General features: G+C 39.4%; 2 protein-coding genes across 3 annotated transcripts; both read right to left on the bottom strand.

The window, feature by feature from the left end:
* Nucleotides 1-813: 813 nt before the first annotated feature.
* Nucleotides 814-2,348, bottom strand: sdhaf4 (succinate dehydrogenase complex assembly factor 4). The gene is made up of 3 exons (XM_008428928.3): nt 2,158-2,348; nt 1,926-2,036; nt 814-1,122 (listed from the first exon to the last, which is right to left on the bottom strand). The coding sequence occupies exons 1-3, from the start codon at nt 2,234-2,236 to the stop codon at nt 1,013-1,015; spliced, it is 300 nt and encodes a 99-aa protein (XP_008427150.1). The 5' UTR covers nt 2,237-2,348; the 3' UTR covers nt 814-1,012.
* A 7,390-nt stretch (nt 2,349-9,738) lies between these two features.
* tlx1 (T cell leukemia homeobox 1) lies at nt 9,739-14,383 on the bottom strand. Of its 2 annotated transcripts, none has more exons than XM_008428929.2 (3): nt 13,380-14,383; nt 11,750-11,987; nt 9,739-10,241 (listed from the first exon to the last, which is right to left on the bottom strand). In XM_008428929.2, the coding sequence occupies exons 1-3, from the start codon at nt 13,843-13,845 to the stop codon at nt 10,031-10,033; spliced, it is 915 nt and encodes a 304-aa protein (XP_008427151.1). In that variant the 5' UTR covers nt 13,846-14,383; the 3' UTR covers nt 9,739-10,030. The 2 variants fall into 2 exon arrangements, with proteins under 2 accessions (XP_008427151.1, XP_008427152.1); XM_008428930.2 differs by having other exon boundaries at nt 11,750-11,951; nt 13,380-14,382.
* Between the last annotated feature and the right edge of the window lie 607 nt (nt 14,384-14,990).

The following is a 14,990-nucleotide window of genomic DNA, read 5'->3' as shown; positions in this document are numbered from 1 at the left end:
GCCCTAATGTTATAAAATCACTAATTATAACATTAGTGATGCAACCAGAAAATACTTTCAATTTTTATCGGGTAACCGTCACTCTTTAGTCCCCCAAGTGGACAATAGTACAAATGCATGTGTAACGGAGACCCGTCTCTTTTCTTTTCAGTGTCACTCACACCATTATAACTATTAAGACTGAATAATAAATTCAGTAAATCACAGACAGGTTTAACCCAGAATTAAGTGACTTCAGACCAGCTGCAGTTCCATCCCTGGTTAGGTAAGTTTGTGAATAAGTTATTAAAGACATGGTGGTTCCAAACCTTTTCTTCTCTATAGACTACTCGGAAAAACAGAATTCACAGCATGCAGTGATTTTATTTGCTGTTTTTAAGTAATGCCGCCCCATGTTTTCATGAATTGTCTTTTATCTCATTCTCATTTTTATTGTTGCTTTTCCTACACCTTCTAGGTTTGTATGTAAATGTCCAGCTTGTGTCCTGTCCCTCTTTCTTTTTACAGCAGCAGAACATCTAAAGAGAGAACTATATCGTAGTTCAGTGAAGACACAACCCTCGTGTCTCTTCTTCAGGGTTCAGATCAAGTCATGCGGATGCATCATCTTTGTTAAGAGTCATTATTACTTCCTTAAAAATCTCAAATAAATTAGCATAAAACAAATGGATTGAAAAGCTACAAATGATTGTGACCAAGAAAGTTTTCTGAACCTGAATGTTGTCACTGAACGGCTGCGTTGTGGAGCATTCTGTGTACTGTCACTGTTGATCCAGTCCAACACGAGACAAAGAGTCAGAACAAACACTCGAGGCAGGTTAAAATCAGACTTTATTGTCCTTTAGTTACATTTCTGAGAATCAGTTTCATCAGGTCAGCATATTGTTCTGAATACACACATATACAGTAAATATTTACACGACCACACGGTCTCAGTCTCTTCTGCAAAGCAGGCTCTCTTCCCAGGTCCCTCTGACAGTGCTGCACACGGCGGGGAAACTGGAAGACTTCCCTAGAAGTCCACACAGCGGCCCTTCCTCTCCCAGTCTCCGTATCTGGTGGGCTCCGGACCCCGAGGGCCACCTTTCTCCTTGGTTTTAGGGTTTACATCATCGGGAAACTCTGCAAAAAAACAAGACACCAGTAAAGATCTCTGCTGTCCATGTCAGGTTTCTCTTTGGACATTGGTAGCTTTTTGTCACTCGTTCTTCATTATTTGTTCTTTCCTTTTATATTTCATAAGCTAAAGAAGGTTTTTTTCTTAATTTCTATAGTTGCTATTTAAAAAAAGAAATGCAGAAAGCAAAATATTGTCCACGCTAGTAAAAAATACAAATTGAGTCTCTAAGAAAATCAGACCATTACTTTGCTTTTCAATACAGAAAACTTATTCATGCAAAAGCCTAGAAAATGTACAGTGCATAGACAGTCAAATTAATTTCTAGATCAAAATTAATTTTAAATTAATACTATCATGCAATATTTATTTTTCTGACAAACCCGTTTTGTTTTCACTATAAATATAGATCATAATATTCATAAATAGCAGAATAAAAACAGAGCTAAGTAGTTTCCTCGGTGAAATAATCATAGTGAAAGTAAACAGAACAAATCTGATGATACTAATTATTGATTCACAAAATTTGGTCGAAATTTATATCGATATTTTGACTGTTGAACAATTAAGTAAACAAAGAACAAAACGAGAGTCGAAAATAAGGAAGTAAATGTATGGAACAGATCGAGGGACATAAAAAATGAATTGATTTAAAATGAAAACATAGTTTAATTTCTTTGCACAGTAACTATTTAATTGAGCCAATAATTAGATGCACATGTTAACAAAAAAACTAATTTAGAGGAGCTGGACATCATCTGCCTAAGACATTGAAAAGATGGGAACCAAAAAACAGGCTGTTTCTCACTTTCTAGAACATCTCCGCTCTTCTCCGGAGCATCGAAGCGACCCTGCGGGGTTTTGGCCTTCTTCAGCGGCTCTTGGTCCTTCAGGGCTCCGCTGGCTGACCGTGCAGAGCCTTGACAAAGACGAAATGCTAAAAACTACTGCACTTCATCAGCTTTCACATCAGACCCTGCAGTCTCCCCGAACATCTATGAAAACTGACACAGCTCCCTGCCCGACAGACTTACACCTACCAGAAAACACCGAGCCCACAGCCTGGGTCCGAGACACGACCCGTCTGCTCGCTGACACGCATAACCGTAAAAAAGACATGCTGGACCGTAATATAGAACAGAGTCACGCCGAAACTTCCTCCTAAGCTGCTCTGGGGACTGTTATACAACTGCCGGAGGAGCACGGTATTTACGTAAAAACAACAGTCATCAATGTGCGACAAGTTATTGTAATGTCAGTGAGCGTCCAGCAGGGGGCGAACAAAACAAAGGTTGGTGAAGTCAAATAAATGGAAACAAATTATGGGGTAAATAAAATAATTGATGATGTACAGAAATGTGCTGTTAGGTTGGTATGAAAGATTGATGATGATTATGAGGAAGATGATTGAGAGTGTTGAAAACTGAGATGCAAATAATAAATAAATTAACAATAACCGCAAAATACCGAAATAAATATTAAACAAGTGCACACTCATGCCTGAGGGCAATTTAAACAAGCCAATTAACCTCAGGATAGAATAAAACAGAATAGAATAGAACATACTTTATTGATTCTCAAGGAGAAATTGCTTATCCAAAGTGTTAAATATTAGTAAATATAATATAATTATAAATGATATAAAATATACATGAAAACGAATAATATATGGATAAGTGTCATATTGTGATTTAAATATAACCTAAATATAAAAATAAATAAAGTAAGCCTATTGGCTTACAAGCCAATGGAAATATAAATAAATCTATAAATGAGTCCAGAGAAAACTTAGATTTAAAGAATGCTTGTGTTCTTTAATGACCACAATATGATACTTAATGCGGAACCAGCTTTAATTTGGTAACCGGAAGTAGATCTTTTTTACACTTTCCGTGTCTGATCTGCAAGATCTTGATATATGTGACCTCCGTCCCTCAATCAGATGTTGAGACGACTGAAAAGCTTCAATGCTTCATGTTTGACAGCTCAAATATTATTATTTCATATAACAAGTTATTCATGTAAATGATGAATATTGTTCTGTCTTTGTCATGGTGGTTTTGTAGCTTGTGGATTATAGGGTGTTTTTCAATTTCTGTATTTTTGGTATGTTTTTTTTTCTTGTTCGTTTGGCTAAGTTTAAGAAAACCAGATAATCTTTCTTTATATACATAAATTGTTTTAGTTTTTTTTTTTTTTTTTTATAAACTTTGGCATTCAATCTCACTCTGTTAGGCAGGGTGTTTGTGTGCACTCGCATATAGAGGAACACTTTCAAAATGTTTACCAACAGAGAGAAGTCATTAGTGGAAAGTGAGAACCTTTTTCGGGTACATGCTTCTTTTTGCGGTTCTGTGCTCTAGTTAGATTTGGTGCAAATTAGATTTTAGTTGAACAACTAGAACCGGTTAGGATGGTTAGGGGTGGGGTTAAAGGAAGGGTAAGGGCTAGGCTGTAGAAAATGACTGGTGGTCAGTGTAAACCACCCACAAGACACGAAAACACAACTGTGTGTGACACACAGACACTGTGTGTGTCTGCGTGTGTGTTTGTGTCTGCGTGTGTGTTTGTGTAAGCAAACTGACATTACCCAGGCAACTTTCTGAAAAGTTAAGGAGGAATTTAAAGGAGAGTTTCAACATCCACTCAGAACTATCAGCACTCTGAAACCTTCTGGATATCTTCACGCACACACACACACACACACACACACACACACACACACACACACACACACACACACACACACACACACACACACGCGCGCGCACATGCACACACACACACACACACCCACACACACACACACACACACACACACACACACACACACACACACACACACACACACACACACACACACACACGAGTGCCTGGCTACTTGCAGAAAAGAACAGCAATGCAAAATTGAAGAAGCAGAGGAATAAGGACATGGCTACTGGCTCAAGTTAGCAGTGGGGGGGGGGGAACAAGCTTTATTTCTAAAAACAGGCTTTGATCTCTGAATGTATTTTACTGTCAGGTTTAAAAGGAAAGACCAGAGTGATGTTTCCTTTTCCAAAATTGCAGTTTTTTTAAATAGCATGGGAGTAAATTATGAATTTCCAGTGCCGGACATCACCAAAATATTTATTTTTCAAGAGTTCATCAAAAAACACCATCAGGAGACTAAAAGTGTATAGGGTCATAATGAAAGACAGTAAAAAGCCAGATGAATTGGAAATAAGAGAAGGCACACATTTTAAAAAGCAACTTTAAGATGACTTGCTGGTTTTAGTAAACATTGTACTGGATTTTTAACATATTCCAGGAATGATTCTGAAGTCTTTTCACTCAGTCAGCTGAAACTGTGACAGAGGAAGCAGTTCACAGTTCAGCCTTTAACAATCTGAGTTATATTCTGAGCCAGAATTGGACCATAATCTTGCCTCAGTTCAGCTAGTTCCTTCTGTAAGGTCATGTCCTTCTCAACAACGGATGCAATTAAAAATAATTTATTGATCCCAAAGGGAAAGTAAATGTTGTTGTAAATCATTTATTCAAAGTGTTATTGTAGACGGTGGTGGACAGGAAGGATCTCCTGTAACAGTCTGATTTAAAATGAATTCGAATAAGCCCCTGACTAAAGACAGTTTGTTTTTCTAAGACAGTTTCGTAAATAGGAAGGTCAGGGTTGCCCATAATTTACTTGATTTTATGAAGAATCCTTCTTTGCATCATCATCTCTACAGGTTCCACAGTCGGCCCCAGAACAGAACCAGAACATTCTTTATCAGGTTGTTGAGACTTTTTAAGTTCCTGGTCCTGATGCTGCTGCCCCAACAGATGACGGCAGAAAAGATGGCTGAAAGTCTCAACAACAAACTCATAGAAGATCTGCAGCATCTTAACGCAAACCTTGAAGGATCTTAGCTTCCTCCAGTCTGCTCTGTACCTTCTTATAGACGCTTCACTGTTGCGTCTCCAGTCCAGTCTGTTGTCCAGATGAACACCAGGAATTTATATTCCTCAAACACCTCCTCTTCTTCTCCCGTGACGGAAATAAAGTTAGATTTAAACCTATTTCTCCAGGAAATCTACAATCATCTCCTTTGTTTTGTTCACATTCTAAATGTGTGAGGGTGCGATTTGGCATCAGTTTTTAATTCTTTTCAGTGCGGCGCATAAATATATGAATTAGCAACATGGACAGAAAGGAAAGAGGTCAGATCTGCAGCCCCTTCAGAGGAATGGACAGCTCAAAGGTTGAAGACATTTGGCTCCATAAATAATTTATCTCTGATTTTTCTTTCTATATTTGTTCTTCTAAATGGCTTATTTATTAAAAAACAAAACAAAACAATAAACACTTGTTTGGGCTGCCATAGATTTTATCTGGAACATCTTAAAATAGTAATAATGATGAGTAATTAAGACAACAGTTTTTGTTTGGAGTTTTCTTTCCTTACTGAACATAAGTAGAGACAAAATGGCGAGAAAAAAGTTTGAAGGACTCTTAGCCGTCCTGATGTGGACACGCCAGTGGATACTGAGTATAGTTCATAGAGCTCTATAACTTTAGCTAATTCTATTTCAGAAGTCATCCTATCAGTAAACACTTTCCATTTGTGTGTTATTTAATTGAAATATAAATGCTATTGCATCATGGAGACTAAGGGACATAGGGAGATAGATTAGGTCAAAGCAGGGCTAAAGTCTAAAACACGATTTCAAGCTTTGAACATCTCACAGAACAATTGTTCAGTCCATCATCCGAACATGAAGATGAACCAACTGCAGACATCTACAGGCTGGGCAAGGAGAGCATCCAAGAGAAGCTGTGGAGATCTACGGACCTGCCCAAATGTTAGCAGTGCAGTCCATAAATCTAGTCTCCAACGAAGACTGCAAATGCAAAAGCCCTTGTTTTAAGTAAATCAGAGGAATTTACCATAAACCATGAGATGACAGAAAATGAGAGGAAAGATGCGATCTGGTCAGGTGAGACCAAACTGGAGCATTTCTGTCCTACATGGAAAACACTGTGGCAAAAAGGAAAAAAAAAGTCCATTGCTCATTACACACCATAAACTCGTGGTGAAACACGAGAGTGGCAGGATGATGCTGTGGGGACAATGTTCTAAAGCAAAGACAAAGAAGCTGGTCGTAGTTGGTCAGAAACTGTAAAAGACTGGATTTGTTCTCTGTTAACCTCCCTGTCTTTCAAACCTCATATCCTTTTTGTTTCTTTAAATAAATCGTTTACTCTACCCTTCTGGCTTTTGTCTCCTTATTTCTTGCTCACTTACTCCTACACGGCCTAACCTGAGAAAATGTGAAGTTCACATACCTTTATGAGGCACAGCAACAGCTGGACAAACAAAACCAAAAGGCAAAATGTTACCACTGAAGGTTTACACGATGGGAACGTGTCACTGTTCTTTATTTAAACATATCAATGCATTGGTCCACCTTAACCAGCCACGTTGTTTTGAAGACTGTGACAAACGGCTTACTTTGTGCCATTTTTGCCTACTCATAATAAAACACGGTAGGTGCCACACAGAGCTGTGAAAAAACAGTATTTGCACCTTTTTAGATTTTTTTTTCTGTTTTTGCTCTTTTTTTGTTGCAGTTATATATTTTGCATATATGTGTACCGTATTTTTCGCACTATAAGGCGCACCTAAAAACCTTCAATTTCCTCAAAAGCCGACAGTGCGTCTTATAATCCGATGCGCCTTATTTATGGACCAATATTGAGCCACAACAGGTCTAGCAACTACGGTAAGCAGTCGCCAACTTCATTTTCGCCCGTAGAAGAAGAAGCGCACGGTGCATGATGGGATAGTTGTCAGAAGTTTGACTGACCTATCTACCTACCGACCGTCTAGAATCAGGTCATCTGCAGGTCATTTAGCACCGCGTTCTCCACAAACATGCTGTGTGCGAACGGAGAAGAGTGACCATTGTTCGGCCATGCCCCGGCCCAGTCGCGGAAGGCTCTCCTCGCCGTCCGAAGTCGGACAGTTTTGTTGACATTCCCTTTAGTGCAGCTCCATCTAGTGGATGCATAACATAACTCCAGCCTCTACTGTAGCGTGTATTCTATGCGCCTTATAATGCGGTGCGCCTTATATATGAAAATTTTTTTTAAATAGGCTATTCATTGAATGTGCTCCTTATAATCCGGTGCGCCTTATAGTGCGGAAAATACGGTACATATATACATATAAAAAAGTTAATATCAGACAACAGTAACCTGAGTTCATACAAAAAGTTGTTTTTACAATGATTTCATTAAATGGAAAGAATCTATCCAAACTAACCCGACCCTGTGTGGAAAAAGTAACTCCACCTTAAGCCCAGTAACTGAGTGTTACACTCTTGCAGTCAAATGTTTGTGGTAAATGAGTCTTTTACATTTAGATACATTTTGATCCATTCTGCTTTGCAGAAATGTTGTGATTCAAACACAGTGGAGGATTTTGGAGCCTGTCTCAGGTCTGCTCTGCACTGGACCATGTTTTCTCCATGTGTGGACAATGTGTGGTTCTCTGGAGTCACCAAACACTTAGAAACGCCTTTGTAAACCCTTTCAGACTGATAGTTATTTCTCATTTGCTCTTGTAAAGAAGTTGAACCTATTTGTGGTTCAACTTCTTTACATCCGGGATCAATCTCTTGCTCTGACTTTAGATCTCTTGGCCTACTTCATGTCATCAGACAGGTTCTATTTAAGTGATTTCTTCATCCTGCAACTCTGGCAGTAGTCAGGCTTGTGTCCAGCATATGAGCTTTTTGTTTTTTTTCCTTTCTTCTCACATTGTTGGTCTAGTAAAGTCTGGACGTTATCATCCAGGTTCTGATATGAAATTAGTTTGATGACTTGAGACATTTAAATGTGAGGAGCAAAAAGCGAAACCTAAATATTCTGCAAGGCGGAAATACATTTTCACACAGCTCTGTATGGAAACAAGTGTTCACCAAATAATGCAAATGAAAGGGAGTGTGTGCACATACATATACAGGCCGCACACACACGCACGCACACGCACGCACACGCACACACACACACACGCATGCACACACACATGCACACACACACACACACCAGAATGCTAACAAGAAAAAAAAACAGTAAAATGTGGTAATTTGTATTTAAATGTATCTTTTAGACATAGTGCAATATATTACATTTCACCATTTAGGCTGTGTTTTGTCTTTTTATGGTGTGTCTTATTTGTACTGGGAAGTTTGGTCCATGATCCAGTCTCGAGATATCAATTAGAGTGAAAACTGAAGCTGGTCATTTTGATGTGTAAATCTCAGGACTTTCTGTTGGCGTTGCAGTTACCATGGAAGATGAAACTCTTGTCAGGGAATGAGGTCATATCACACATGTATAAGTGTGCTCCAGTTGAAGGTCTGCGATTCGCTACTCGTTGTGCTCGGTGACCAAGCTAACTGCTGTTAGCAATACAAACTACTGATTACGTATTTCTAAGCTTTCACTAAACTGAACCACTGCAGTAGCAAACAGTGGAACTCTGCCTGTAAAGGTTCATTATTTGTGAATTGTTCTGTGGAATGTAACTCCAGATAATTACTGAAAAAATATTTTGTTGAACATATCTAACATCCATCCATTCATTATCTTACATGTTTATCCCTAGTAGGGGCGTGGCCAGGGGTGCTGGTGTCTATCTCTAGCGGTCAGCGGGCGAGAGGCAGGGTTCCCCTTGGACAGGTCGCCAGTCCACTGCGGCATATTGAAAATATTCGATATACAACACAGAGATAAAATGCATCTTTGGGAAGCTGAAATATCTATGTACATTTCTACTTGACATGCTATTGGCTGACATTTGCAAAACAAGTCAATCCAGGAGTGGCATTTACTTTTCTTGGGGCCGACCCTCAACAATGGAGACAAGGAAGGCTGCAGATATTACTGTCTGCTAAAATGGTTTCCATTGTGCATGTTAATGCATGTTAAGATATAGTTGGTGTTACAATCATTAAAATAAACAGTTCTAAGTGTTTTTTGATGGGGTCTCAAGTATTAGTGGATTTCAGCTATTAGGTACAAATAAACAACTTCGTTCTGCATGTTGGCACAGAATCCATGTTGGGTTTTTAGATGGGGGGGTTTGATGGAAACCTCAAATTTTCCAAAACCTTTTGATTTTTCAGCTGATTTTTCTGACAATGAAACATTTCAACACTCCAAAAAATAAAGAGAGAGAAAAAAGAAGAATTCAAGCACTCAGACACCAACCCATAAATCCAACATGGCTGCTGCATGCTTCAAAGCTGATTGATAGCTACAGTGCCTGACTGTATGTGCTGAGAAAGTTATTATTGTTAGTTTTTATTGCTAAGAGTCATCAGCCACCCGCCAGGTCACACAGCACAACCGTAAGCGAAGACTTTGATGGAACACGTTTAAAGTTAACACAACGCCATGTATGCAGCTGTTGATTCAAAGGTAAATTAAATGTTCAGTTAATAAGATTTCATCCCTTCCTTTCTAAAAGATTGTTGAAACAAGTGCTTTGTTATTCTGCAGTCGATTAAAAAGTCGATTAACGAGGCCGATAAATACTCATGTCGCTCTAAGGCAAAGCCCTACTCAGTCAGTCGTATAAACTTTTATAAAAATATTTTTTTTTTAAGTCATGTAAAGAATATTAATAGCAATAATAATAACACAACATGTCGTTGTGTGGGCCCCATTTGATGGGAGAAGTGCAGAGAGAGAGAGAGCCCATCAACAAACAGCACCGGTGTCCGTGAGGCAGAAAGAGCAAAGGCCGTGAACCAGAGTCCAACGGCAGGACGTCCAACAGCAGGACGTCCTCAGCAGGCATCCGGCCACTCCACCATACCGCAGCAGTCACTGAATCCCGAAGGAGAAGCCCGGCTGGAGGTTTACTCGCAGGCTGACACGCTGCTGATCTTTGCCGTGTTCTCGCTCCACGGCTGGAGGTTCTGCAGGGCGTACAGGGAGCTGTTCTGCAGGCACAGTGGGTCGGGGGCTACCGGCTGGTTGATGGTCTTCTGGAAGGCCTCCTGCTGCAGCTGCATGAGGATACGGTTGGCCTGCTGCCGCTCCGCTTCCCGCTCCTCCGCCGTCTGACGTCTGCAAGGAGAGGGCAGAGAGTCTGTGAGGGAGAGAGAGAGCTGACTGCGGTGTGGGGACATGCCAGAGCTTTGACACCTTCAATCAGTCAATCAGTCAGCGGTATGACAGCTGGACATTCTCATCTTCTTTGTACTTGCAGTACAATTGTTTGTACGGATAAACAGAGTACACTCTGGCGTCTGGGAATTGCAGGATGAACCAGATTTATCCAAGTCCACAGTTTTCTTCCTGATATGTTGGAGGATTTCTTTCAACTTTCCCGTGATGTTAACACAAGAAAGCAGGTGAGCTTCAGATGCTACCGATAAACCTGTCAGAAGCTTCCAAAGACACGACATCAGAAGCCCCAAATTGTTAAAAGGCATAGTAATCTTAGCATGAAGTTGAAGAAAGTAATAAAAATTGCCTCAAAATTTTTTCTTATTACTCTGGCATGTAGCAAATAGAAAATATTTTTGTAATTCTAACTTGACCTAAAACGGGAAAAGTTTATTCTGCTTTCACATCAGACAGTGTGAAAAAAAAAGTATGTGTCTTTCTATGTAGAGTATATAAACTCCTCGTTCAAATGTAAGTGTATCAGATACATATTTTATCCACTGTATTAGAAGACATAAATGATCACATCTAAACACTCTGCTTTGTTCAAGGATCAATCCATATATATATATATATATATATATATATATATATATATATATATATATATATATATATATATATATATGTGTGTATATATATATATATATTTACTTCCTTTGCACCACATTTAATGTAAAATTAAATTGGGCACCAATGATGTAAAAATAATAGACTATAGGCTTAATGATAAACATAAATATGTAATGCTAAAGATAAATACAGACATTACCTTTTATTTTAATGTATTTGTTTTCCCTGAAACATTTGTATTTAATTCTACTTTCATGTATTGTTTCTGATCCACGTTTCGGTCAGTTAGGCGAACTCTTAGAAAATATGTCTAAGCGGCCTCCTCCTGCTGACAGACGACTGTTATTTATTAGTTCTATGACCACTGCTTATTACAGCAGGTATTTTATAGCATCAATAATAAAATAAGATCTAATAAAATTCTATACCAATATAGAAAATAATTGAAAAAGCAGGGATCCGCTTACGAATAATGCATGAACAAAAAGACGTAAACGGACCGCATACAGCAAAACAAAATGTCAGATATGATTTTGACAAGGAAAAAGAGAGATGAGAACGGCTTCTTAAAGGTGGACCGGCAAAACTGAAAGATTGGGCCTAGACGATAAAAGTGGGTGTTAATCTGTGATAACCCACGAAAACTGATTGTCCAGTTTGGTTTTACGTGGGTCCAGAATTGCTGGCACGGTTCTTGAAAAATCTAAATCTCTCCAGACTGTCGCACGTGGTTGGAAAGCCTTTTTACCAATACCGCGTAAAACACCTCTGCTCCGGAAAAAAATGTGTTTTGAGACAAATCTAAGAGAAGAGAGAGCGAAGAGAGCAGTCACCTCCACTTGGTGCGTCTGTTCTGGAACCAGGTTTTGACCTGTGCGTCGGTCATCTTCAGGGCCTTGGCCAGCGCGGCGCGCTCGGCAGACGCCAGGTACTTCTGCCGGTGGAAGCGCTTCTCGAGCTCGCAGATCTGCAGCCGGCTGAACGACGTCCGCGGCTTCTTCTTCTTCGGCGGAGTGCGATTCTGGTACGGGTGACCTACACGGCGTGTGACAGTGAGGGGTGAGAGAGAGACTTGACGGGGACGGTGGTCAGGAGGGGACAGGAGAGCGGGACACGCAGGGAGAAAGACAGGAAGAAGACAGTGAGCGTAGAGAAGCGGTAGCTAAACACAGGAGCTGGTGTAGCTGTTACAAGAACATCAAATTTTAGCCATTAAAAAAAAAAAAAAGTAATCAACTTTGTAAAAGTATGGTCTAATCACATAATTACAAATAAAAAAAAAACATATATTTTTTTAAAGGTGTTTAATACTTTAAAAAAATTATTGCTGCCTATATTAACTATAAAATGACAGAAAATATTCTATGATTTTATGGTTTAAGACATTTTCTCAGAACTTTCAAAAACGTGAGAGGTATTCACAGTTTACTAATAAAAAAAACTGTAGGCTACAGTTTGATTTTGGGTTTAGTGAGAGGGAAAAAATGCGAATGTGCCTGAACAATGAAGTATTTTAACTAAGCGGTATGTATGTGCTGGATTGGAAATCAGCTTAAAATGTTTGTGTGATGAACAGAAGCTTAAAGACTGAGCTAAAGTCAAACTAACCAGCTGATAAACTAAAGGCGCATCGCAGTTGGTTGTCAAGGAAACACTGTATTTGCCAACTTAATATGTTTTTTTAAATCATCATTTTTATTATTTTACGTAACAATTTTATAACTATTTTATAACTATTTTGTAATCCTAACAATTTTATAACTAATTTAAATAAACTATATATATATAACTTAAAAGACTTTCAAATAGAAAATATTATTTCTAATGAAAAATATCGATTAAAGTTCACCCTAAATGTTTGAAAACGACAACACCTCTTCTATCGGTTAAAGTCTATTTTATTCGTGTGTTGTTGTGGTTGCCGTGATTTTCTTTTCTCCTACTGATTGATGTCTTTTTCTTACTTTGATCAATTTACAAGACATTAAAAACCAAGACAGCCTCAGCGCTGTAGATCCGGGAGCTCCACTGGAGCACAGAGAGAGCAGAACAAAGGCAGCAACAGGATCGCAGAAAGAGCAGTGGGACCAAAGAGACAGCTCCAAGAGGAAGCAGCGACCGCATCCTATGTGACCAACAATTACACATATTTACATCTGTAAATATTTCGTAGTATAAGATATTCTAAAAATGTGCGAGATTGCTTTAACATGAAGAAAAAGTTATTATTCCACAAATTCTTATTTTGCTAAACGACAAAACAAAACAAAATTTAGTTGCTTTGCATGAGGGCCTGTAATGGCAACGGCCAGGCTTTAAATTGTCGTTAAGTCTACTTATTATTATTATTATTATTATTATTATTATTATTATTATAATAATAATAATAATAATAATAATAATAATAATAATAATAATAATAATAATAATAATAATAATAATAATAATAATAATAATAAATACCTGTGAACCTGTCTTTGGTGTAGCGCCGGTTGCTCTCCATCCACGGGAAGGTGAGCGCGCTCAGGTTGCCGACGCCGCCGCTAGCGTGAGGCGGCATCGCGGAGCCGCCGCCGCCGCCGCTGAGAGGAGGCCGGTGCGCGGGGACGCGGATGACCCCGGCAGAGTTCATGTTAGTCCCGTTCATGTTCACGCTCATGTTCATGTGATAAGCTCCCCCGAGAGACGCCATTCCACAAGATCCGGCGGTGCTGTTGTATCCGCTGCCGCCGCCGCCGCCGCACGCGAAGCCTCCCACTCCCCCGGCACTGCCGTTGTACGCTGGGTGACCGTAGTCCGGCTCGGGCATCCTCGAGCCCAGCATGCAGCTCTGCTCCACGTTGCTCAGGATCTGGTCGATGCCGAAGCTGATGGGCTCCACGTGCGCGTGCTGCTGCAGATGCGCCCCCAGGATCCCGATGTGATCCATGGCGCTCGATGCGCTCCCGTCGGCTCCCGTGGCCCACGCGCTGCTTCTCACTGGATCTGCTTCTCGTTATCTGGCTGCGAGGAACGCCGCGCGCGTCTTTCTGTGGGCTCCCCTGTACCCTTTCCCTCCCTCCCCCAACCCTCTGCTGTGCGGGGCCATCAATCAAGTTGCCAAGGAGACAGCAGCACGACGTCCTGCACGGCCTGCAAACTCAGAGAGAGCTTCTCAGCCTTAAGTCGATACACTCCCCAAGTCACCCCCTCACACACAAGGCCCATTTTATTTTTTAATACTGTTTTCCTCTCATCTGTCGAGAATCTGACATGTTATTATCTTTTCAAGATGTTCTTTTCCTTTTTCGTCCGGTGGACAGTCTGTAAAGTTCATTTTCTAACATTTTTTTCTCTTTCTAAGCACTTTCTGAAATTCCGACCCTCAGACAAATGAACATGTACGGATTAGATTTTTATGGTTAGAGTATTTTAAGAACACATTCAGATTTAGCTATATTTGAGCAGCATCAGCTCAAATATGCAGATCCCATTATTTCCAAAAACAAATGCCCCCCATCACACAAACACATAAATAAATAAATAAATAAATAAATAAATAAATAAATAAATAAATAAATAAATAATCAAGATATAAATGTATTGATTATAAGACTTTACAAAACTGAACGGAAAAAATATGCCGAATTAATCTCAGAGTGATTTTTTTCTAAGAAAAACTTATTTATACAAGATAAAGCTGCGATTTTGTTTTTGTCATTTTCTAAAGAGACATGCTCCAATATATAAAATAACGACATTTGCATGCTGATGCACATTAATTGCAGCGTCAAAATGTGTAATTAATAATTACAACGCAATGGTTAAGTTAAAAACAAAAACAGGAGCCTGCCATTAAAGAAATAATAAAGCAGTGCATTTTAAGCAAGTTTGACTTTGGTTCATATAAAAATTTTTTTATACTTTATAATAAAACGGCCAATTTAGCTGAAATGATCCAGAAAGCCTATAGATGAAAAATGAGCGGCTCTTAATGCGCCTTATTGCTGGGGATGTGACGCTATTATTAATTCATGTTTAGAGGGATGACACGGCTGCAAACACCGAACCTCTCCTCGTGGATTTTCTTTGTTT

Source organism: Poecilia reticulata, chromosome 15, assembly GCF_904066995.2.
Source record: "Poecilia reticulata chromosome 15, P_reticulata-male-v2, whole genome shotgun sequence".
NCBI classification, from domain to species: Eukaryota; Metazoa; Chordata; class Actinopteri; order Cyprinodontiformes; family Poeciliidae; genus Poecilia; species Poecilia reticulata.
This window is presented reverse-complemented; position numbering and strand designations above follow the sequence as displayed.

Excerpts from the sequence above, each read along its gene's own strand:
- sdhaf4 (XM_008428928.3), bottom strand. The coding sequence starts at position 2,236 with ATGTCTTTTTTACGGTTATGCGTGTCAGCGAGCAGACGGGTCGTGTCT. Across the intron at positions 2,037-2,157 it reads TGTGGGCTCGGTGTTTTCTG|GCTCTGCACGGTCAGCCAGC; the intron begins GTAGGTGTAAGT and ends GTCTTTGTCAAG. Across the intron at positions 1,123-1,925 it reads GAGCGGAGATGTTCTAGAAA|AGTTTCCCGATGATGTAAAC; the intron begins GTGAGAAACAGC and ends GTTTTTTTGCAG.
- tlx1 (XM_008428929.2), bottom strand. The coding sequence starts at position 13,845 with ATGGATCACATCGGGATCCTGGGGGCGCATCTGCAGCAGCACGCGCAC. Across the intron at positions 11,988-13,379 it reads CACCAAAGACAGGTTCACAG|TCTCTCTCTCACCCCTCACT; the intron begins GTATTTATTATT and ends GTCCCCGTCAAG. Across the intron at positions 10,242-11,749 it reads AACAGACGCACCAAGTGGAG|ACGTCAGACGGCGGAGGAGC; the intron begins GTGACTGCTCTC and ends CTCTCCTTGCAG.